A 24,149-nucleotide genomic window follows, 5' to 3' on the forward strand; every position below is an offset into this window, starting at 1 on the left:
AGGAGAGGCTGAGGGAGCTGGCGCTGCTTAGCCTGGAGAAGAGGAGGCTCAGGGGAGACCTTCTTGCTCTCAACAACTCCCTGAAGGGAGGTTGTAGCCAGGTGGGGGTTGGTCACTTCTCCCAGGCAACCAGCACCAGAACAAGAGGACACAGTCTCAAGCTGTGCCAGGGGAGGTTTAGGCTGGATCTTAGGAAGAAGTTCTTCAAAGAAAGAGTAACTGGCCATTGGAATGTGCTGCCCAGGGAGGTGGTGGAGTCACCATCCCTGGAGGTGTTCAGGAAGAGACTGGATGAGGCACTTGGTGCCATTGTTTAGTTGATTTGATGGTGTTGGTGATAGGTTGGACTTGATGATCTTTGACGTCTTTTCCAACCCGGTTAATTCTATTCTATTCTATTCTATTCTATTCTATTCTATTCTATTCTATTCTATTCCATTCCATTCCATTCCATTCCATTCTATTCTATTCTATTCTATTCTATTCTATTCTATTCTATTCTAAAACCAATATATTTATATATTAGGTGTTAGATACTAACAACACTGCTGTCCCAACAGTGTACCTAAAAGTTATTCTTTTAACCTACTTTTTTTTCAGTTCAGAAGAGTCTAACAGCTTCTTAAACAGCAATAATGCAAAACCCTGGAGAAGAGGAGGCTCAGGGGAGACCTCATTGCTCTCTACAACTACCTGAAAGGTGGTTGTAGCCAGGAAGGGGTTGGTCTCTTCTCTCTAGCAAGCAGCACCAGAACAAGGGGGGACAGTCTCAAGCTGCACCAGGGGAAGTTTAGGCTCGAGGTGAGGAGAAAGTTCTTCACAGAGAGAGTTGTTCGCCATTGGAATGTGCTGCCCAGGGAGGTGGTGGAGTCACCATCCCTGGAGGGGTTCAAGAGGGGACTGGACGTGGCACTTGGTGCCATGGTCTAGTCATGAGGTCTGTGGTGACAGGTTGGACTCGATGATCTTTGAGGTCTCTTCCAACCTTGGTGACACTGTGATACCCATTACCCATCACAAAAACTATGGAGAGCAGATTACATTTGTGGACCACTTGAACTGTGGGATTCCATTTCACATGTTTTACATTTCAGTTCCATCAAAACCACCCAGTGCTTTCGTTGCCATAGCAATAATTTCTCTCTTCTTTTTTCACCCTAATTTGACTGCATCTCTTTAAAGAATTTTGTGGTTGCTCTGTCAGCAGAACTTATTTTTCTTGACAGGGCTGCTTTAATAGAGCAGCCTGTAGAAGCAACACAGCCAGAAGTGCTGGAATTTCGTCCTTTTCTGAGGATTTGCTGCTGCCCTTTGGCATTTTGCAACAGCTAGGTAGATCCTGCTGCCCAAAAAAAGCCCCAAACGTTTCAGCTATCGAAGTTCCAATTGCTGACACAAAGTAATGAGAAAAATATTTCCACACACGTGGTAGTTTTAGGCTATGCCCTCAAAATATAGCTGCAGATTTCGAGCAGAGAAGTAGAAAAATATAAATAAATCACTATTGGGTGTAAAAAGGAAAACAAAAGATGATTCTAAAATTCACTGGATGAAAGTCTGGGACAGGAGAAGCTGTATCATAACAATTCTTCACATTTCACTTCCCTTTTCATTCCTTTTCTCTTCTCCTCTGATCTTGGCTGATCTGGGGGAAGATAACACTTCTGGCTGACCTTGAGATGGAATGGAATGGGATGGGATGGGATGGGATGGGATGGGATGGGATGGGATAGGATAGGATGGGATAGGATAGGATAGGATAGGATAGGATAGGATAGGATAGGATAGGATAGGATAGGATAGGATAGGATAGGATAGGATAGGATAGGATAGGATGGGATGGGATGGGATAGAATAGGATAGGTTGGAAGACACCTTCAAGATCATCGAGTCCAACCTATCACCCAACACCACCTAATCAACTACACCATGTAACCAAGCACCCTGTCAAGTCTCCTCCTGAACACCTCCAGTGACGGTGACTCCACCACCTCCCCAGGCAGCCCATTCTAAAGGGCAATCACTCTCTCTGTGTAAAACTTCCTCCTGACCTCCAGCCTAAACCTCCCCTGGAGCAGCTTGAGACTGTGTCCTCTTGCTCTGGTACTGGCTGCCTGGGAGAAGAGACCAACATCCGCCTGTCTACAACCTCCCTTCAGGTAGTTGTAGAGAGCAATAAGGTCACCCCTGAGTCTCCTCTTCTCCAGGCTAAGCAACCCCAGCTCCCTCAGCCTCTCCTCATAGGGCTTGTGCTCCAAGCCCCTCACCAACTTCATTGCCCTTCTCTGGACACATTCCAGCAACTCAACCTCCTTCCTAAACTGAGGGGCCCAGAACTGGACACAGGACTCGAGGTGTGGCCTAACCAGTGCAGTGTACAGGGGCAGAATGACTTCCCTGCTCCTGCTGGCCACACTGTTCCTGATGCAGGCCAGGATGCCATTGGCCCTCCTGGCTGCCTGGGCACACTGCTGGCTCATGTTCAGCCTACCACTGAGATAAGCTTAACCCACTGCTTTCTCCCAGCTACTCTATCTCTCTGGTTCCTCTACAGGGGTGTTTGGGAGGTTTGGGGTGGGGGGGCAGTGGAGCAGCTTCCCTGGTCTTTTGGATCAGGGATGGTTTTGTGGCATTTGCTAATTGTAAATATTTCTATAATATTGTAAATACTGGATATTTTGTACATATTCATAGTATCATAGAATCAATAAGGTTGGAAAAGACCTCAAAGATCATCAAGTCCAACCTGTCACCCAACACCTCATGACTACTAAACCATGGCTTCAAGTGCCACGGCCAATCCCTTTTTGAACACCTCCATTGATGATGACTCCACCACCTTTCTGGGCAGCACATTCCAATGGCTAATCACTCTGTGAAGAACTTCTTCCTAACATCCAGCCTAAACCTCCGCTGGCACAGCTAGAGACTGTGTCCTCTTGTTCTGGTGCTGGTTGCCTGGGAAGAGAGACCAGCCCCCACCTGGCTACAACCTCCCTTCAGGGAGTTGTAGACAGAAAGAAGATTTCCTCTGAGCCTCCAGGCTAAGCAACCCCAGCTCCCTCAGCCTCTCCTCACAGGGCTGCGTTCCAATCCCCTCCCCAGCTTTGTTGCCCTTCTCTGGACACATTCCAGCAACTCAACATGTTTCCTAAACTGGACACAGGACTCAAGGGGTGGCCTAACTAGTGCTGAGTCCAGGGGCACAATGACCTCCCTGCTCCTTATTATCACACTATTCCTGATCCTGGCCAGCATACCATTGGCCTTCTTAGCCACCTGGGCACACTACTGCCTCATGTTCAGCCCACTATCAACCAGTATCCCCAGGTCCCTCTCTGCCTAGCCGCTCTCCAACCACTCTGCCCCCAGCCTGTAGCACTGTGTGGGGTTGCTGTGGACAATCTGTAGATCCCAACACTTAGATATGTTCAATCTCATGCCATTGGACTCTGCCCATCTGTCCAGCCTGTCCAGGTCCCTCTGCAGAGCTCTCCTGCCCTCTTACAGATCAACACCTGCCCCCAGATTGGTGTCATCTGCATATTTGCTGATGATGGACTCAATACCCTCATCCAGATCATCAATAAATATATTGAACAGCCTGGGGTAATTACCAGCAATAATTTTCTGGGGCTGGTTTTCCAATTAGGCAACTTTTGTAATAACATTACAGTTCAGCATGCTTCACCCAGCCATTGTTAAAACAAACAGCCACAGGAGGAGAAAGTAAATATTAAACCAAAACACAAGGCTCACAGTGGTGTCATTTGTGTCCCGAAGCTTGTGTGCTAGTGACAACAACTGCTCCACAGCAACACTGGGCACATCTGGAATCTGCTTGAAAGAAAACCAGTATTAATCCTACTGCAAGATCTGCAAGTTACATATACAGCTACATCCAGATGCAGTGGGAAACTATTGCTGCAGCTGCTTTATGTCAACCGAAAATGAATATGGCTTTCACAAAGTGCATCTTTCTGTTGCAGCATAAATTAATATCATGTTAAGAATGTTAAATTATAACAATAACCATAGTATCATAGTATCAGTCAGGGCTGGAAAGGACCACAAGGAGCATCTAGTTCCAACCCCCCTGCCAGAGCAGGATCCCCAATACTGGATCACACAGGAATGCATCCAGGTGGGTTTTCAATATCTCCAGAGAGGGAGACCCCACACCTGCCCAGAACAGCTTGTTCCAGTGAAACATTTGTTCCTCATGTTTCCATGGAACTTCCTATGCCTCAACTTCTACCCATTGCCCCTCATCCTCTCATTGGGCATCGCCAAGAAGAGCCTGACTCCACCCCCTCAGCACTCACCTTTTACATGTTTATAAACATTAATGAGATTACCCCCTCAGTCTCCTCTTCTCCAAGCTTAAGAGACCCAGCTCACTCAGTCTCTCCTCATAAGGAGATAATGCTGCTTTGGTAAGCTTTGACAAGGGCCATAAGGATGATCAGAGGGCTGGAGCACCTCTCCTATGAGGACAGACTGAAGGAGTTGGGGCTGTTCAGTCTGGAGAAGAGAAGGCTCCAAGGTGACCTAATTGTGGCCTTCTAGGATCTGAAGGGGGCCTACCAGAAGGCTGGGGAGGGACTTCTCAGGATCTCGGGGAGTGATAGGACTAGGGGGAATGGAATGAAGCTGGAGGTGGGGAGATTGAGGCTGGATGTGAGGAGGAAGTTCTTCCCCATGAGAGTGGTGAAACCCTGGAATGGGTTGTCAAGGGAGGTGCTTGGGGCGCCATCCCTGGAGGTGTTTAAGAGCAGGCTGGATGAGGCTGTGGCCAGGCTGATCTAGTGTGGGGTGTCCCTGCCCATGGCAGGGGGGTTGGAACTAGATGATCCTTGTGGTCCCTTCCAACCCTGACTGATACTATGATAGTATGACAATAAAGACTCATCTATGCTACACTGAAACAGCAAACTGGTTTTTAATGTAGTCAATGATCACACCCTGCCAGTAACTGTAAGAAAAGTGCTTAAAATATTGAACATACTAACCATTTGTTTAATAACTTCAGTTTCTTCTCTCCTGCTTAAAGTTCGGATGTTGTGAAAGAGAAACAGCGTCAGAAACTCTGGACCCAGCCATTGTTGGGTACTACTTCCAATGACAGGAGGCTCTGCTAAGACAACTATTCTGAAGGATGGATGGATAGGGAAGATAGATCTGTGGGGGGAAACAAACAAACAAATGAATACAAAGCATTACCTGGCTTAAGGACTGAATTATCAAATTTAACAGCAGAAGAAAGAAAATAATTGGTCTTGCACTGAATCACACACCAGGCTATTGAAAGAGCAGGCTGGATGAGGCTCTGGCCAGCCTGATCTAGTGTGGGGTGTCCCTGCCCATGGCAGGGGGGTTGGAACTAGATGATCCTTGTGGTCCCCTCCAACTCTGACTGATACTATGATACTATGATTTGCAATGCAACCCAGTTCAAAACAAAAACCACACAAAGGCAGCATAATGTGACTTGTGAATTTATACAGTGTACCCCTGTACTCTGCATTGGTTAGGCCACACCTTGAGGACTGTGTCCAGTGCTGGGCCCCTCAGTTTAAGAAGGACATTGAGACACTTGAATGTGTCCAGAGAAGGGCAACAAGGCTGGGGAGAGGCCTTGAGCACAGCCCTGTGAGGAGAGGCTGAGGGAGCTGGGGTTGCTTAGTCTGGAGAAGAGGAGGCTCAGAGGAGAACTTATTGCTCTCTACAACTACCTGAAGGGAGGTTGAAGCCAGGAGGGAGTTGGTCTTTTCCCTCAAGCAACCAATGACAGAACAAGGCGACACAGTCTCAAGCTGCACCAGGGGAGGTTTAGGCTGGAGGTGAGGGGAAAGTTCTTCACAGAATGAGTGGTTCGCCATTGGAATGTGCTGCCCAGGGAGGTGGTGGAGTCACCGTCCCTGGAGGTGTTCAAGAGGGGACTGGATGTGGCACTTGGTGCCATGGTCTAGTCATGAGGTCTATGGTGACAGTTTGGCCTTGATGGTCTTTGAGGTCTCTTCCAATCTTGGTGATACTGTGACACTGTGATTTACCATTTTTTAATCCTCAGAAGGGTATCCAAGCTTCTTCTTTTTATCTGTAGCAGGACCTGTATGCCTCAACACAGATGTATGCCAGCTACCACACTGTATGTCTGAAATGGACAGCTCTCACTCCTCTGACAGACTTTTACAAGTGCTTTACCTATAGCAGGATGTCTCACAGGCAACTCAGGGAGAGAACAAGATCTACTGGAGCTGCAGTAATGAGTAACTTCTTTGACAGAAAGGATGACAGTCTGGAGACTGGCCTAGATTCCAAAGCTGGTTTAAGTAAAACCAAACCATTCACCACACTCTTGGCTCATTTTATAGTCAGTCCCCAGTATAACATTAAGACCACAAGAAGTTACATAGAATAAACCAGGTTAGAACAGACCTTCAAGATCATCACATCCAACCCAGCAACCAATCCAACACCACCTAAACAACTAACCCATGGCACCAAGCACCCCAGCAAATCTCCTCCTGAACACCTCCAATGATGATGACTCCACTACCTCCCCAGGCAGCCCATTCCAATGGGCAATCACTCTCTCTGTGTAGAACTTCTTCCTAACATCCAACCTAAACCTCCCCTGGCACAGCCTGAGACTGTGTCCTCTTGTTCTGGCACTGGCTGCCTGGGAGAAGAGACCAACCTCTGCCTGTCTACAACCTCCCTTCAGGTAGTTGTAGAGAGTGATAAGGTCACCCCTGAGTCTCCTCTTCTCCAGGCTAAGCAACCCCAGCTCCCTCAGTCTTTCCTCACAAGGCTTCTGTTCCAAACCCCTCACCAACTTCATTGTCCTTCTCTGGACTCACTCCAGCAAGTCAACCTCCTTCCTAAACTGAGGTGCCCAGAACTGGACACAGGACTCGAGGTGTGGCCTAACCAGTGCAGTGTACAGGGGCAGAATGACCTCCCTGCTCCTGCTGGCCACACTGTCCTTGATGCAGGCCAGGATGCCATTGGCCCTCTTGGCTGCCTGGTCACACTGCAGGCTCATGTTCAGCCTACCATTGACCAGTACCCACTGGGTCCTTCAATTTGCTCATCTCACTACATAAATAAAATGGTAAATACATTAAAATAATTTAAATAAATAAAAATTATTAAATTAAATCTAATTACATAAGACTGCAAATAAATCCACTGCATAGCTGGCTCACCTGCTCGTCACAACAATGAACCTGTGGGACAACACTGCAATTACAGTAAACAGTTTCTTGTACCAAACAAAGCAAACACAGGGGTGGCATGAGTTGTTCTCAGCTGAAAGTCCTAAGCCTAGAAGCTACTCCCTGATTGATAGAAATAGATGTCTGAAAACATCACATGGAAGAGGAACCAATGGGAATGTTGCTGTCACTAAGCATAAAAGAAGGTCACAGAACATTATCCAACCTTATTTTAGAAGAAAACATAGAGCCTCAGGCTGTGCAAGGGGAGGTTTAGACTGGATGTTAGGAAGAAGTTCTATACAGAGAGAGTGATTGCCCATTGGAATGGGCTGCCCGGGGAGGTGGTGGAGTCACCATCACTGGAGGTGTTCAGAAGGAGACTTGTGTGAGAGTCTAATAAGTTTGTCTCTCTTGATGTGAGTCAACAAAGATAAAGTGATAGCAGAGCCACTGGAAAGAAGGTAGAAAGAATCCTGTCCACCAATCCTGGATGCAAATCAGCTTGTGATTGCCTCGTGATAACACGGGACTACAACAATGGACCCAAGGACCCAGCCATCACACCTTTAGGGCAAGATAATCTCCACCCATCATGTACCCTGGGCAGGGTGATACAATGGGTTTTACCACCTGTTTCCTGAGGTGTAAGGAATGTGGGGGGCCTTGTCTGGATGGAGATGGGGTAGATGGAGATTCCCCCCCTCCATCCAAAAATCTTGCCCAAACACACAGCAATACACAGAACCTAAGGATTATTTCCTGCCCCTGGAATTCCTGAGGGACAATATTTGAATACATACCTAAGGACTAAAAACTGTATAAAAGACTGGTTTGTAGAGAGAGAAACAGAGGAGAAAAACGGGGAGAAAAACGGAGATGAAGGAATACACAGGAGACGGAGCATGCCACTGAGAAGGGAAAGCCGGGACAATGCTGCTCCGGAGAAAAGAGGCTGCCCGGAGGACCACAGCTCCAGCCAAAGCCTCAGCACCCTTTCTCTACAGACCCAGGCTGCCCAGAGGAGCCTCAGCACCATTCCTGTACCAACCCAACATCTCCCCAGAGGACCACAGCTTTCTCCAGCAAAAGCCTCAGCACCGTTTCCCTACAAACCCAACATCTCCTGCAGCACCTTTCCTCCACAGACTTTAACTGTCTTGGGGGAGGATGAGGGGTGTGGTAATATAATTCCTTTCCTCTTCTCTCTCCCTCTCTATTTTCTCCCTCTCCCCTTCTTATGTCCACTTTATTTATGTAATAAATAGTCTAGCTGTTGATACTCTGGCCTCGTTTGTGCCTCTAATTTCACAACACGGGAATGTTCTAAAAGAACTGTGTCTCCGGACTGAGGCATTTAATGTCTCCGGACCTTGACAACTTGATGGGATGCTTGGTGCCATGGGTTAGTTGTTTAGGTGGGTTGGATTGGTTGATAGGTTGGACACGATGATCTTGAAGGTCTCTTCCAACCTGGTCTATTCTGCTCTATTCTATTCTATTCTGTTCTGTTCCTTTCCGTTCCATTCCATTCCATTCCATTCCATTCCATTCCATTCCATTCCATTCCATTCCATTCCATTTCCTAGACAGGATAAGTACATATACTTCCAGGCTCACCACCCCTCCCACTACTAGTAAGTAAAACAACACAACTTCAGAAACACACCAAATTCAAAGAACCAATTATGGTCCTCCTCTAGCAGCATAAGAGAACAACAGAAGCAGTCAGCTTTCCCCAGCAAAAGGAACACATTTCTCTTGTGCCACTTCCATCTCATGGGGAAAAGTAAGAGGAGAAGAGATGCAAAGTCAGGGCAGTTTCACTTGGTGATACCAGTTAAAGTCACTGACATACTCACAAGACTTGGACATATCAAAACATCACTGCTGTAGGTTTCCAGTTTGTAAACATGAATAAAACTGCTTGGCTACTTCAAAAGCCTATTGTTGGGACTGATGTTTACAATGCTGAGAACGTCAAGCTACAGGTATTACTAAAACAAATGCCACAAATTACTCAATGCTGCTATGCTCTAAAAGTTCCCAGCTTCCATGAGAGGAATGGAATGGAATGGAATGGAATGGAATGGAATGGAATGGAATGGAATGGAATGGAATGGAATGGAATAGTTTCATAGTTTCATAGTTTCATTCAGGGTTGGAAGGGATGATAGAATAGAATAGAATAGAATAGAATAGAATAGAATAGAATAGAATAGAATAGAATAGAATAGAATAGAATAGAATAGAATAGAATAGAATAGAATAGAATAGAATAGAATAGAATTAACCAGGTTGGAAGAAACCTTTGAGATCATCAAGTCCAACCTATCACCCAACACCATCTAATCAGCTAAACCATGGCACCAAGAACCCCACCCAGTCTCTTCCTAAACACCTCCAGTGATGGTGACTCCACCACCTCCCTGGGCAGCACATTCCAATGGCCAATCACTCTTTCTATGAAGTACTTCTTCCTAACATCCAGCTTAAACCTGCCCTGGCACAGCTTGAGACTGTGTCCTCTTGTTCTGGTGCTGGTTGCCTGGGAGAAGAGACAAACCCCGTCCTGGCTAACAACTGATTGAGGACACAGTCTCAAGCTGCACCAGGGGAAGTTTAGGCTTGAGGTGAGGAGAAAGTTCTTCACAGAAAGAGTCGTTCATCATTGGAATGTGCTGCCCAGGGAGGTGGTGGAGTCATCATCCCTGGAGATGTTCAAGAGGGGATTGGATGTGGCACTTGGTGCCATGGTCTAGTCATGAGGTCTGTGGTGACAGGTTGGACTTGATGACCTTTGAGGTCTCTTCCAACCTTGGTCATACTGTGATACCGTAATTTCCCTTCAGGTAGTTGTAGACAGCAAAGGTTCAAAGTTGTTGCATCATTTTACTGATCAGTCTCTGAAAGAATATAATATGGAGCTGGAGCTGCTGCAAGGTGTATTAGAAAGAAATAAATAAATCATAGAATCATAGAATGATTTGGGTTGGAAGGGACCTCTAAAGGTCATCTAGTCCAACCCCCCCTACAGTAAGCAGGGACATGCTCAACTAGATCGGGTTGCCCATAGCCCTGCCAAGCCTCAAGTATCTCCAGGGAAGGAGCTTCCACCACCTCCCCAGGGCAACCATTCCCAGTGTTCCACAAAAATATTTGTCATGAAGACCAAGGAAGTGTACCTGGTTAAAAACCTGACATTCTTTGAATTATTAAGTCTCAGGCACAATGGGGAGATTGGGCATTACTGGATTAATACAAAGAGTCTATCCTTCTCCACATCAAATATTTACTGACAGCAGAGGTAGCAGAGCACTCTCCTGATCAGATGTGTGTCCTTGTTTTGACATCAGTGCTTAATTCCAACCAAGGATTACTGCCACTGCTTGTGAAAGGCAGATCAGAACACAGTCTGTTCAGGGTGATTTTAGGGAAAGATTTTCTCATGACTGACACACAGTTCAGGGCAACCAAACCAGCAGAATGTCATTCCTAATGCCACTCTGCAAAAGCAGAGTTTTGGTTGTCTCTTCCTGGAACATGATTTCATAAATCTCATTTTCTACCTAATTTTATGATCTGGGAATTGTTAAAATATGATCACAGTATAGTATCAGTCAGGGTTGGAAGGGACCACAAGGATCAGCTAGTTCCAACCCCCCCTGACATGGGCAGTGACACCCCACACTACATCAGGCTGGCCACAGCCTCATCCAGCCTGGGCTTAAACACCTCCAGGGACAGGGCCTCAACCACCTCCCTGGACAACCCAGTCCAGGCCTTCACCACTCTCATGGGGAAGAACTTCCTCCTCACCTCCAGCCTTAATCTCCCCACCTTCAGCTTCATTCCATTCCTCCTAGTCCTATCACTACCTGAGATCCTGAGCAGTCCCTCCCCAGCCTTCCTGTAGCCCCCTTCAGATACTGGAAGGCCACAATGAGGTCACCTGGGAGCCTTCTCTTCTGCAGACTGAACAGCCCCAACTCCTTCAGTCTGTCCTCATAGGAGAGGTGCTCCAGCCCTCTGCTCATCCTCCTGGCCCTTCTCTGGACACCTTCCAGCACCTCCACATCCCTCTTGGAATAGGGGCTCCAGAACTGGAGGCAGTACTCCAGGTGGGGTCTCCCCAGAGCTGAGCAGAGGGGGAGAATCACCTCCCTTGACCTGCTGGCCACACTTCTCCTGATGCAGCCCAGGATCTGATTGGCTTTCTGGGCTGCCACAACTGTTGTTTTCTTGCTGTTTTTCCCATATTTTGCCTGCATAAAATTAACAGATGATTTTATCTGAAAAAAAAATCACTAAACTGGAAAAGAACACAGCACAACAACAACAACAAACAAACAAAAAGAAGTAAAAGCTAGAAAATGCAAGCAGTTGGGCCTGTATCAGGAACAGTGTGGCCAGCAGGAGCAGGAAGGTCATTCTGCCCCTGTATACTGCTCTGGTTAGGCCACACCTTGAGTCCTGTGTCCAGTTCTGGGCCCCTCAGTTTAGGAAAGATGTTGAGTTGCTGGAAGGTGTCCAGAGAAGGGCAACAAAGCTGGGGAGGGGTTTGGAGCACAAGCCCTATGAGGAGAGGCTGAGGGAGCTGGGGGTGCTTAGCCTGGAGAAGAGCAGGCTGCGCCGAGTTCTTCTTGGTGTCTACTACTCCCTGAAGGGAGGTTGTAGCCAGGTGGAGTTTGGTCTCTTCTCCCAGGCAACCAGCACCAGAACAAGAGGACACAGTCTCAGGCTGCGCCAGGGGAGGTTTAGGCTGGAGGTTAGGAAGAAGTTCTATACAGAGACAGCGATTACCCATCGGAATGGTCTGCCTGGGGAGGTGGTGGAGTCATCATCACTGGAAGTGTTCAGGAGGAGGCTTGATAGGGTGCTTGGTGCCATGGTTTAGTTGATTAGGTGGTGTTGGATTTGTTGATGGGTTGGACACGATGATCTTGAAGGTCTCCTCCAACCTGGTCTATTCTATTCTATTCTATTCTATTCTATTCTATTCTATTCTATTCTATTCTATTCTATTCTATTCCTATTCTATTTCTATTCTATTCAAAACTTTTATTGCTTGCAAAATTCACTCCCTGCCACAATTTATATCTGTCTGATCTACTTTGTGTTCCCTTTGTACCTAATCGGATGGAAAATAATTCACTGTCTGCAGGGCAGTAAAACCACCCATGCATTATGAGAGACTTGGTTTAGCTTTTGAGTAATTCTGTTACACACCTACTTCTACATCTTCCTGACTTTCTGCTCACCACACCAAGGACTTACCATCTCTATGTGTATGTGTGCCCGGGTTGTGATGGGGATATCACAGAATCACCAAGGTTGGAAGAGACCGCAAAGATTATCAAGTCCAACCTGTCACCACAGACCTCATGACTAGGCCATGGCACCAAGTGCCACATCCCGTCCCCTCTTGAACACCTCCAGGGATGGTGACTCCACCACCTCCCTGGGCAGCACATTCCAATGGCTAATGACTCTCTCTGTGAGGAACTTTCTCCTCACCTCGAGCCTAAACCTCCCCTGGTGCAGCTTGAGACTGTGTGCTCTTGTTACGGTGCTGGTTGCCTGGGAGAAGAGTGTATCACAGTATCACCAAGGTTGGAATGAGACCTCAAAGATGAGACCAGCCCCCTCCTGGCCACAACCTCCATTCAGGTAGTTGTAGACAGCAAGAAGGTCTCCCCTGAGCCTCCTCTTCTCCAGGCTAAACAACCCCAGCTCCCTCAGCCTCTCCTCACAGTGCTTGTGCTCAAGGCCGCTCATCAGCCTCATTGCCCTTCTCTGGATATCCATCCAAAGAGATTAAAATACTGCATTGTTAAGACAAACCAGCACTTCACTGCTCATTTTGTAAAGGCTGTGTGCTACCTTTGCAGTATATTTCTCAGTGAAGTAATGGATGATTATAGAGTAAACTCTATGAAGAAATATTGAATGTGCATGGTACTCGAACTCACTGAACTCTCTGAACTGCTTCAGGAAAATTAACCACACAATCCTTAAATGAATGAGGAATCAGAAGCTGAGACTTCCTTTTATGTAAAAGATCTTTTAAGGACTGTCTGTCACTTTCACAAAGGCAGCTTTTTTTGTCTTCTCAATCTCATAAACAAAATTACTTAGTTTCCTCAAATGAGTGAATGTCATCCTAGTGTGACTGCTAACTTCACACCCCAGCCGAACTGGCAAACGCACGGAGAGGAAAAAGCACTTTGTGTGCCCACTGCTACTTACCTTGTAGCTTATAGGCTTTTAGTAGGCCAAGGAGAAGCTTACAGTCCCACAAGGGCAAACCTACAGCTTGCACTTGCCAATCCTGACAGAGCTACTGCACCAAGTAGTCTGAAACCCTTCTTATAAAAATGCTAGCTGACACAGGAGATGTAGGAATGGAATGGAATGGAATGGAATGGAATGGAATGGAATGGAATGGAATGGAATGGAATGGAATGGAATGGAATGGAATGGAATGGAATGGAATGGAATGGAATGGAATGGAATGGAATGGAATGGAATGGAATGGAATGGAATGGCATGGCACGGCAGAGAATAGAATAGAATAGAATAGAATAGAATAGAATAGAATAGAATAGAATAGAATAGAATAGAATAGAATAGAATAGAATAGAATAGAATAGAATAGACCAGGTTGGAAGAGACCTTCAAGATCATCGTGTCCAACCCATCAACCAATCCAACCCACCTAATCAACTAAACCATGGCACCAAGCACCCCATCAAGTCTCTTCCTAAACACCTCCAATGATGATGACTCCACCACCTCCCCAGACAGTCCATTCCAATGGGCAATCACTGTCTCTGTATAGAACTTCTTCCTAACATCCAACCTAAACCTCCCCTGGTACAGCCTGAGATTGTATCCTCTTGTTCTGGTGCTGGCTGCCTGAGAGAAGAGACCAAGAGGAAGAAGTTCTTCCCAGAGAGAATGATTGGCCATTGGAATGTGCTGCCCAGGGAGGTGGTGAAGTCACCATCACTGGAGGTATTTAGGAAGAGACTGGATGGAGTGCTTGGTGCCATGGTTTAGTTGATTAGATGGTGTTGGATGATAGGTTGGACTTGATCTCAAAGGTCTCTTCCAACCTGGTTCATTCCATTCCATTCCATTCCATTCCATTCCATTCCATTCTATTCTATTCTATTCTATTCTATTCTATTCTATTCTATTCTATTCTATTCTATTCTATTCTATTCTATTCTATTCTATTCTATTCTATTCTATTCTATTCTATCCTATCCTATCCTATTCCATTCCTATTCCTATTCCATTCTATTCTACTCTACTCTATTCTATTCTACTCTATTCTATTACTGCTATTGAAGCACTAAAAATTACAAGGCATTAAAGCTATGAACAAAAATGGCTGTTTTACTATCAAATATTTTCATGTAAGAGCATAAAATCTCAGTTCAAAATGTGTTCTGCTTCTTGGAAGAAGTGATCTCTAAATCTTCTCCATTAGTATCTCACATTTTGCACTTCTTAGAAATGGGGAAAATCTTTGGGTGTGTCAAATCCCTTTACAAACACAGACTTAAAATAAATATTAAATGTTTCCAGTAGTTTTGGCTTATTGGTCAAGAATAGTACTCCTTTCCTCTAAAACAGATTTAAATGGGAATTTGGTTTTAAAATTCCATCCACAAAGCAGTGAGTCCAAATAGTTCACTAAAAAGCATTACTGGTGTTTCTTTTCCATTAAGAAAGGCATATTTGTATTGATATAACTTAGAACAGCATCTGGCCATCTCATTAATGAGACCTAAATGAAGGGAACAGAGTGTAACAGTGAGTTGCTTTGTGTTTATGAATTATTAGAAGTAGCAAAGACAGAAATATAGAACAAATAGAACAAATACAATTAACCAGGTTGGAAAAGACCTTCGAGATTCAACCTATCATCCAACACCATCTAATCAACTAAACTATGGCACCAAGTGCCTCATGCAGTCTCTTCCTAAACACCTCCAGTGATGGTGACTCCACCACCTCCCTGGGCAGCACATTCCAATGGCCAATCACACTTTCTACAAAGAACTTCTTCCTAATAGCTAGCCTAAACCTCCCCTGGTGCAGCTTGAGACTGTGTCCTCTTGTTCTGGTGCTGGTTGCTTGGGAGAAGAGACCAATCCCCATCTGGCTACAACCTCCCTTCAGGGAGTTGTAGACAGCAAGAAGGTCTCCACTCAGCCTCCTCTTCCCCCGGCTAAGCAACCCCAGCTCCCTCAGTCTCTCCTCACAGGGCTGTGCTCCAAACCCCTCCCCAGCTTTTTTGCCCTTCTCTGGACACATTCCAGCAACTCAACATCCTTCCTAAAGTGAGGGGCCCACAACTGGACACAGGACTCAAGGTGTGGCCTAACCAGTCCAGAGTACAGGGGCACAATGATTTCCATGCTCCTGCTGGCCACACTATTCCTGATCCAGGCCAAGATGCCATTGGCCTTCTCGGCCACCTGGGCACACTGCTGGCTCATCTTCAGCCTACTATCAACCACTACCCCCAGGTCCTTCTCTTCCTGGCCGCTCTCCAGGCACTCTGACCCCAGCCTGTAGCACTGCATGGGGTTGTTGTGGCCAATGTGCAGAACCCTAACTACAGACTGCAAAGCACAAGCTGGCTACTGCTTCTCATTTGCTGCTGCTTAACTGCATTAAGGAACAACTTAAAAGCCAAACCTTTCCTAATCAGAATGAGTTTCCTTTGTCAGTAATTTACCTACATGGAATTGCATATAATGACAAATCCATATAATTATGTAGAACCCAGCACTTAGATGTGTTCAATCTCATGCCTTTGGACTCTGCCCATCTGTCCAGCCTGTCCAACACACAACTGAGAACTGAAGCTAAATGGGGGTGGGGTGTAATATCCCCTAATTCAAACAGAACTTGCAACCACTTTCCAGAGGGAACACCCTTATTGGAAAATTAACAGTAGCCTAATGTGTCACCCACCAAACAACCCAGATTCAGTCTCAGCAGAACTGGGAATGGCAGTGTATATTCTGTAGGCCTGCCAAAAAGCCACTGCACTGAAATTCCTTTAGTGAAATCCAGTAAAGCAGGATAAGTAAAGCTCTCTTTCCACCTCCCCCCAACATCAGGAATATAGCTAAAGCAAATAGCCACAGCCACTGACACACAGCAAGAGAGACATCTCTCATGGATATGGAAGGCATCTCCCAGTTGTGATTTAGAAGTATGAGTTTGCTCAGCCAACCTGCAAACAAATTCAAGGTACAACATATTCTATACAACACCTCCACAGGGCAATTTTTTGCAGGTAAATGAGGGCTGGTTAGCACCACCATACTTTGTTCATCTGTGCCAAATCAGCTGTCAGTACCCCAGATATCATTTGATAACAGGGCGACTGGGCTAATTCTGCACTGCCATTCTGCAGCACTGCAAGGTACTGTAGTTTGCTCTGACAGGTAACTGCTGCTGCAAAGCACAAGCAGCACAGAGTAATGCAGTCATGGAATAAAAGAGCAACTACTGACATTGCATCCTGGAGATGCAACACCAAAGCAGCCCACAGGAAAAAGATCAAGCAAGTGGATACGTGTTTATATTAGTTAATTCTGGCTTCTTCTGAATAAATTAGCAGAGAAGAAAACTGAACAAAGGCCAGATTGAACATTCATAGTTTCATAGTTTCATAGTTTCATTCAGGGTTGGAAGGGACCACGAGGATCATCTAGTTCCAACCCCCCTGCCATGGGCAGGGACACCCCATGCTAGATCAGGCTGGACAGAGCCTCATCCAGCCTGCTCTTAAACACCCCCAGGGATGGGGCCTCGACCACCTCCCTGGACAACCCATTCCAGGGCTTCACCACTCTCATGGTGAAGAACCTCCTCCTCACATGCAGCCTGAATCTCCCCACCTCCAGCTTCATTCCATTCCCCCTAGTCCTATCACTACCTGAGATCCTGAGAAGTCCTTCCCCAGCCTTCCTGTAGGCCCCTTTCAGATACTGGAAGGTGACAATTAGGTCTCCTCGGAGCCTTCTCTTCTGCAGACTGAACAGTCCCAACTCCCTCAGTCTGTCCTCATAGGAGAGGTGCTCCAGCCCTCTGATCATCCTCGTGGCCCTTCTCTGGACACGTTCCAGCACCTCCACATCCCTCTTGTAATAGGGCAGGACAGCATGAATAATTCAGTTTAATCCTCCTGTTACTCTTCTTCCTGAACTCATTCTCAGTTTTGTTCTCTGCAAAGTAGACACTTTGCTTGCATCAAGCTTTGTCTCCATCTTTCAATCGCAGTAGGTCTCCTTTGAGCCTCCTCTTCTCCAGGCTAAGCAACCCCAGCTCTCTCAGCCTCTCCTCATAGGGCTTGTGTTCCAAACCCCTTCCCAGCTTTGTTGCCCTTCTCAGGACACGTAATATGGTACCAGGAGTTTTTATCTGTATCAACAATGGTGCTAAATGGTCACACTGAGTTTGCAGATGCAGGAATGCTTGCATAGTGGGGTTTCTATTTTCTTGCCTCATTTGAAGATCAAGTACTAATCTGACATGTATTCCTATCTAGGACAGCAGACACCCTTCATTCATCTATCAGATGGTGAAAGATCACTGTCAGTCAAATAGATAATTCACAATTCACAATACACCACATGTCATAAAATATTAAGGTGGGTAGGTAAAAGCAGTATAGTGCAAACTGAAGGACAGAGGGATGGCCTGCTGAGGATAGGCAAAACAGTACTTTTGGAGCCTCCAAAGTAGTCAGAAGCAATGCACAATTAGTATTGAACAGCAGAGGCAAAAGGTCACTCAGTGACACTGAAGGGAAGGAAAGTTATGTACAGAGGTGGCATAGTGATTAGATGACTCTGCAGAGTAATCTTTAAAGAAGACAGCTGGGACAGATAATGAAGGCTATAAGGGACTCAACAGCCAAAACAGTCAGGGAAATACCAAATCCAGATGTAAAGCTCTGTTCTTGTGGGAAAGTTTTGAACCAGGAGTAGTACTCAAATCACAGTATCACAGAATTAATAAGGTTGGAAGAGACCTCAAAGATCATCAAGTCAAACCTGCCACCACAGACCTCATGACTAGACCATGGCACCAAGTGCCACATCCAATCCCCTACTGAACACCTCTAGGGAAGGTGACTCCAACGATGAACCACCCTCTCAGTAAAGAACTTTCTCCTCATCTCGAGCCTAAACTTCCCCTGGTGCAGCTTGAGACTGTGTTCTGGTGCTGGTTGCCTGGGAGAAGAGACCAACCCCTTCCTGGCTACAACCACCTTTCAGGTAGTTGTAGACAGCAATGAGGTCTCCCCTGAGTCTCCTCTTCTCCAGGCTAAACAATCCCAGCTCCCTCAGTCTCTCCTCATAGGGCTGTGCTCAAGGCCTCAAACCAGCCTTGTTGCCCTTCTCTGGACATGTTCAAGTGTCTCAATGTCCTTCTTAAACTGAGGGGCCCAGAACTGGACACAGGACTCAAGGTGTGGCCTAACCAATGCAGAGTCCAGGGGCACAATGACCTCCCTGCTCCTGCTGGCCACACTATTCCTAATGCAAGCCAGGATGCCGTTGGCCCTCTTAGCCACCTGGGCACACTGCTGGCTCATGTTTAGGCAGCTGTCAATCAGCACCCCCAGGTCCCTCTGTGTTTGGGAGCTCTCAGCCACTCTGACCCCAGCCTGTAGCTCTGCATGGGGTTGCCGTGGCCAAAGTGCAGCACCTGGCACTTGGACTTGTTAAATGCCATCCTGTTGGACTCCATCTGTCCAGTTGGTCAAGGTCCCTCTGCAGAGCCCTTCTGCCCTCTACCTGATCAACATCTTCTCCTAACTTGGTGTCATCTGCAAACTTGCTGATGACTGACTCAATGCCCTCACCCAGATCATCAGTGAAGATATTACAGAGGATGGGGCCCAGCACTGATCCCTGGGGGATGCCACTGGTGACTGGCCACCAGCTGGATGTGGCACCATTCACCACCACTCTCTGGGCTCGGCCCTCCAGCCAGTTCCTAACCCAGCTCAGAGTGCTGCTGTCCAAGCCACGAGCTGACAGCTTAGCCAGCAGTTTGCTGTGGGGGATGGTATCAAAGGCCTTGCTGAAGTCCAGGTAGACCACATCCACAGGCCTCCCCACGTCCACCAGATGGGTCACCTGATCATAGAAGGAGATCAGGTTGGTCAGGCAGGACCTGCCCTTCCTAAATCCATGCTGGCTGGACCTGAGCCCTTGGCCATCCTTCAGGTGCGCAGTTATTGCCGCCAGGATAATCTGCTCCATCACTTTCCCTGGCACTGAGGTCAGGCTGACTGGCCTGGAGGTTCCTCCATCCGACTCTTCTTGTGGATGGGGACCACATTGGCCAGTTTCCAGTCACCTGGGACCTCACTGGTGAGCCAGGACTCATGGGTATGGGTATCTGATGAATTGTCTAGGTTTTTGGAGTATATTGGCATGAACTAAAGGCTACCACGCAGCAAGCAAAACAGTACAGTCAGTGCCATTCTGCTCACAAGCACCATGGACAAAACCACAATCATGAAGCAGGAAGGAGACTCACACAGTGACTAGAGGGACCTGGGGGTGCTGATTGACAGGCACCTGAATATGAGCCAGCAGTGTGCCCAGGTGGCCAGGAGGGCCAATGGCATCCTGGCCTGCATTAGGAATAGTGTGGCCAGCAGAAGCAGGGAGGTCATTGTGCCCCTGTACTCTGCATTGGTTAGGCCACACCTTGAGTCCTGTGTCCAGTTCTGGGCCCCTCAGTTTGAGAAGGACATCAAAACACTTGAACGTGTCCAGAGAAGGGCAACAAGGCTGGGGAGAGGCCTTGAGCACAGCCCTGTTAGGAGAGGCTGAGGGAGCTGGGGTTGTTTAACCTGGAGAAGAGGAGACTCAGGGGTGACCTTATCACTCTCTACAACTACCGGAAAGGTGGTTGTAGCCAGGAAGGGGTTGGCCTCTTCTCCCAGGCAACCAGCACCAGAACAAGAGGACACAGTCTCAAGCTGTGCCAGGGGAGGTTTAGACTCGAGGTGAGGAGAAAGTTCTTCACCGAGCGAGTCATTCGTCACTGGAATGTGCTGCCCAGGGAGGTGGTGGAGTCACCATCCCTGGAGGCGTTCAAGAGGAGATTGGACGTGGCACTTGGTGCCATGGTCTAGCCATGGGGTCTGTGTTGATAGGTGGGACTCGATGATCCTCGAGGTCCTTTCCAACCTAAGTTATACTGTGATAGATGTATTTCAAATTACAAAGTTTGATGCAAAACTGGGTATCATCCAAGATGGATCCTTGATGCTTTTTTTCCTTTCTTTTTTTTTGTTTCAAAGCCTGAGCTTAAAACCCTGATAAACAGAACATGCCCCTGACACATAGTTCTTCAGCCAAATAAAAACAAATGCAGGAAATGCCCATCCAGCTGGGTGTATGGCCTTGGCAGGCTGGATGCAGTTAGGAGCAAGTAGGCTTAAATTATATCATATCTACCAAAAAAACCCAACCCAAAATGAGCAAAGAAAGCCACACAAGATTGGACATCTTAACATGGAATGTTTGCTTTGTTTTGTTGTTGTGTCTGCTGGTGATGGCTGGTTTCAAACCAAACTAACCCAACAAACTCAGAGTATTTTGGATCAGAATAAGTAACAAGACAAGCAGGCAGTGTAAGACAATCAGGTTTTCCCAAAGGTGAACCACAAAGGAGGTCACAGAAAGAAAATTAGACAACTAAGAGAAACAGGGTGGCACATCGTGAGTGCATTCCTACTATAACTGACAAAGCCTCTTCAAAGGTTGGCACATGCACAACCTGCAGGGTAAATATGAGCACAGACATCTCACATAAAACTTCCACTGTTTTTACAGGGCCTGGGATCACTTAATCACAGGATGCTTAGCTCCTTCTCTATTCCTGAATAGTAGTATCACAGTATCACTAAGGTTGGAAGAGACCTCGAGGATCATCGAGTCCAACCTGTCACCACAGACCTCATGACTAGACCATGGCGCCAAGTGCCACGTCCAATCTCCCCTTGAACACCTCCAGGGTCGATGACTCCACCACCTCCCTGGGCAGCACATTCCAATGAAAAACGACTCGCTCGGTGAAGAACTTTCTTCGCACCTTGAGTCTAAACCTCCCCTGGCGCAGCTTGAGACTGTGTCCTCTTGTTCTGGTGCTGGTTGCCTGGGAGAAGAGACCAACCCCTTCCTGGCCACAACCACCTTTCAGGTAGTTGTAGAGGGCAATAAGGTCACCCCTGAGTCTCCTCTTCTCCAGGATAAACAATCCCAGCTCCCTCAGCCTCTCCTCACAGGGCTGTGCTCAAGGCCTCTCCCCAGCCTTGTTGCCCTTCTCTGGACACATTCAAGTGTCTCAATGTCCTTCTTAAACTGAGGGGCCCAGAACTGGACACAGGACTCAAGATGTGGCCTAACCAATGCAGAGTACAGGGGCACATTTGTTTTGACACACACTTAATATCCCTCCCATTAACTACAATTGGTCAGCAGTGTTTGACTATGTATCAGACGTGGCCTCAGCAGACTGGAAATCCTTGCTATCATCTGTGGAACGTTTCTAGCAGACAAGTGGAAGTGAAGAAACAAAAAGAATAAGCATAATGGGTCCCAACCCATCCTTAGGATATCCTGCCTTGTATTAGTTGTAAATTGAATACCAGCTTTCCAGCTGATGAGGCAGAGGATAGTAACAAGTTGGAGCTAATGTCAATTCAGCTTCATTTTCCAACATTCTTAATTAAGCATTCCAAAATTAAATAGCATACAACTCTGTGTCTACATTATTCTGTACTTAAGAGTTTCTCTTTGTTGTCTAGCTCCTTCTGCTAAAGGATACTGAATGCTGCACTTTTAGTTCAAGCACTCTAAACAGGATATAATTTTCCCATGTCACAGAAAGAAAAAAAAAGCTCATAAGGAAGCTGCTGTTTACAATGTTTCTCCTGGTCAGTAAAAGGTACCCCTTGAATAAGGAAGCATCTTGTATGATATTGAAAAATAAATAAATTAAGCTCTTTAGAGGATTGTCTCATGAGAGCTGACACTTTACCTTTCCTGTAGTTTCTCATCAGATATCTGCAATTCTTCCTTCAAATTCTGGTATCTATCTTCCCTTAGCAGTCTGGTGCCATCGTAGAGAGTCAGCTCTCTGTCGTGTATTAGTCTGTCACAAAATAAAGAATAAGCATTATCTACTCCTTGATTATGCCTTAAAACATTTCAATCAACTCACACTTTGTTTAAAACTTTTCTCAGTCAACATGGGTCACAGTAAAAAGAAGCTCAGGAGGAGACTTCATAGGGTGCTAGGTTGCATGGTTTAGTTGATTAGGTGGTGTTGGATGATAGGTTGGACATGATGATCTTGAAGGTCTCTTCCAACCTGGTCTATTCCATTCCATTCCATTCCATTCCATTCCATTCCATTCCATTCCATTCCATTCCATTCCATTCCATTCCATTCCATTCCATTTTATTCTATTCTATTCCATTCCATTCCATACTATTCTATTCTCCTATCCTATCCTATCCTATACCAATTTACGATGCATCCATCACTATCCCTGGAGGTGTTCAAGAGGGGATTGGATGTGGCACATGGTGCCATGGTCTAGTCACGAGGTCTGTGGTGACAGGTTGGACTCGATGATCTTTGAGGTCTCTTCCAACTTTGGTGATTCTGTGTGATTCTGTGACCCAGGTGTGGAGGTAAAATCATAGAATAGAATCATGGAATCAATAATTTTGGAAGAGACCTCAAAGATCATCACGTCCAACCTGCTGCCCAAGACCTCATGATTACTACACCATGGCACCAAGTGCCACATCCAATCTCCTTTTGAACACCTCCAGGGATGACTCCACCACCTGCCTGGGCAGCACATTCCAACGGCTAACAACTCTCTCTGTGAAGAACTTTCTCTTCACTTCAAGCCTAAACTTCCCCTGGTGTAGCTTGAGACTGTGTCCTCTTGTTCTGGTGCTGGTTGCCTGGAAGAAGAGACCAACCCCCACCTGGCTACAACATCCCTTCAGGTAGTTGTAGACAGAAATAAGGTTTCCCCTGAGCCTCCTGTTGTCCAAGCTAAGCAACCCCAGCTCCCTCAATCTCTCCTCAGAGAGCTTGTGTTCCAAACCCCTCACCAACTTCGCTGCCCTTCTCTGGACTCATTCCAGCAAGTCAACATCCTTCCTAAAATAGAGGGGCCCAGAACTGGACACAGTTTCATGAAGCACTACATTTCAGTTGTCTAATGATTAACATACACAGCACCCAGATCTATTTTCCCCATGCAGAGGTTGATCAGATATAACACGCACACAGCAGAAGAAAAACCAGAAGGCATATTTAAAGTGATCAAAAAAGCAAAAAAGCAGGGAAGTGTAATTCTCACTTCTGCATATATATATATATATATATATATATATATGCATGTATATATATATGTGTGCATATGTATATGTGTATATAAAATAAAAGAAGGCTAGTGGCTAATTTTAAGTTCGCAAAAAGCCTCATATAATGCAGGCACATGACAAGTTTGACCTGACAGTACAGATTATTATTAACATGACATTTGCTATTACTGCTTTTGTTCTGCAAAGGTTAAGATATTTTTTAATTGAATTATGATGTAGACAAGACTAGACTAGACTAGAATAGGATTGAATTAACCAGGTTGGAAAAGACCTTTGAGATCATCAAGTCCAACCTATCATTCAATACCATCTATTCAGTGAAACCATGGCACCAAATGCCTCATCCAGTCTCCTCTAAAACACCTCCAGTGATGGTGACTCCACCACCTCCCTGGGCAGCACATCCCAATGGCCAATCACTCTTTCTGTGAAGAACTTCTTCCTAACATCCAGCCTA

The 24,149-nt window shown here is 46.3% G+C and overlaps 1 protein-coding gene across 1 annotated transcript in view; it reads right to left on the minus strand.

The window, feature by feature from the left end:
* VWA8 (von Willebrand factor A domain containing 8) overlaps window positions 1–24,149 on the minus strand; it is a 176,475-nt gene that overhangs the window by 61,833 nt on the left and 90,493 nt on the right. Inside the window, exons 14-16 of the mRNA XM_068166488.1 lie at window positions 22,323–22,436; window positions 5,013–5,181; window positions 3,760–3,837 (exon numbers count right to left, since the gene is read on the minus strand). Of these exons, the coding sequence (XP_068022589.1) occupies window positions 3,760–3,837; window positions 5,013–5,181; window positions 22,323–22,436 (361 nt within the window). The remainder of the gene's footprint in view (window positions 1–3,759; window positions 3,838–5,012; window positions 5,182–22,322; window positions 22,437–24,149) is intronic.

This window comes from Melanerpes formicivorus, unplaced genomic scaffold, assembly GCF_026170545.1.
Source record: "Melanerpes formicivorus ecotype bairdi unplaced genomic scaffold, bMelFor1.0.p_v2 SCAF_101, whole genome shotgun sequence".
NCBI classification, from domain to species: Eukaryota; Metazoa; Chordata; class Aves; order Piciformes; family Picidae; genus Melanerpes; species Melanerpes formicivorus.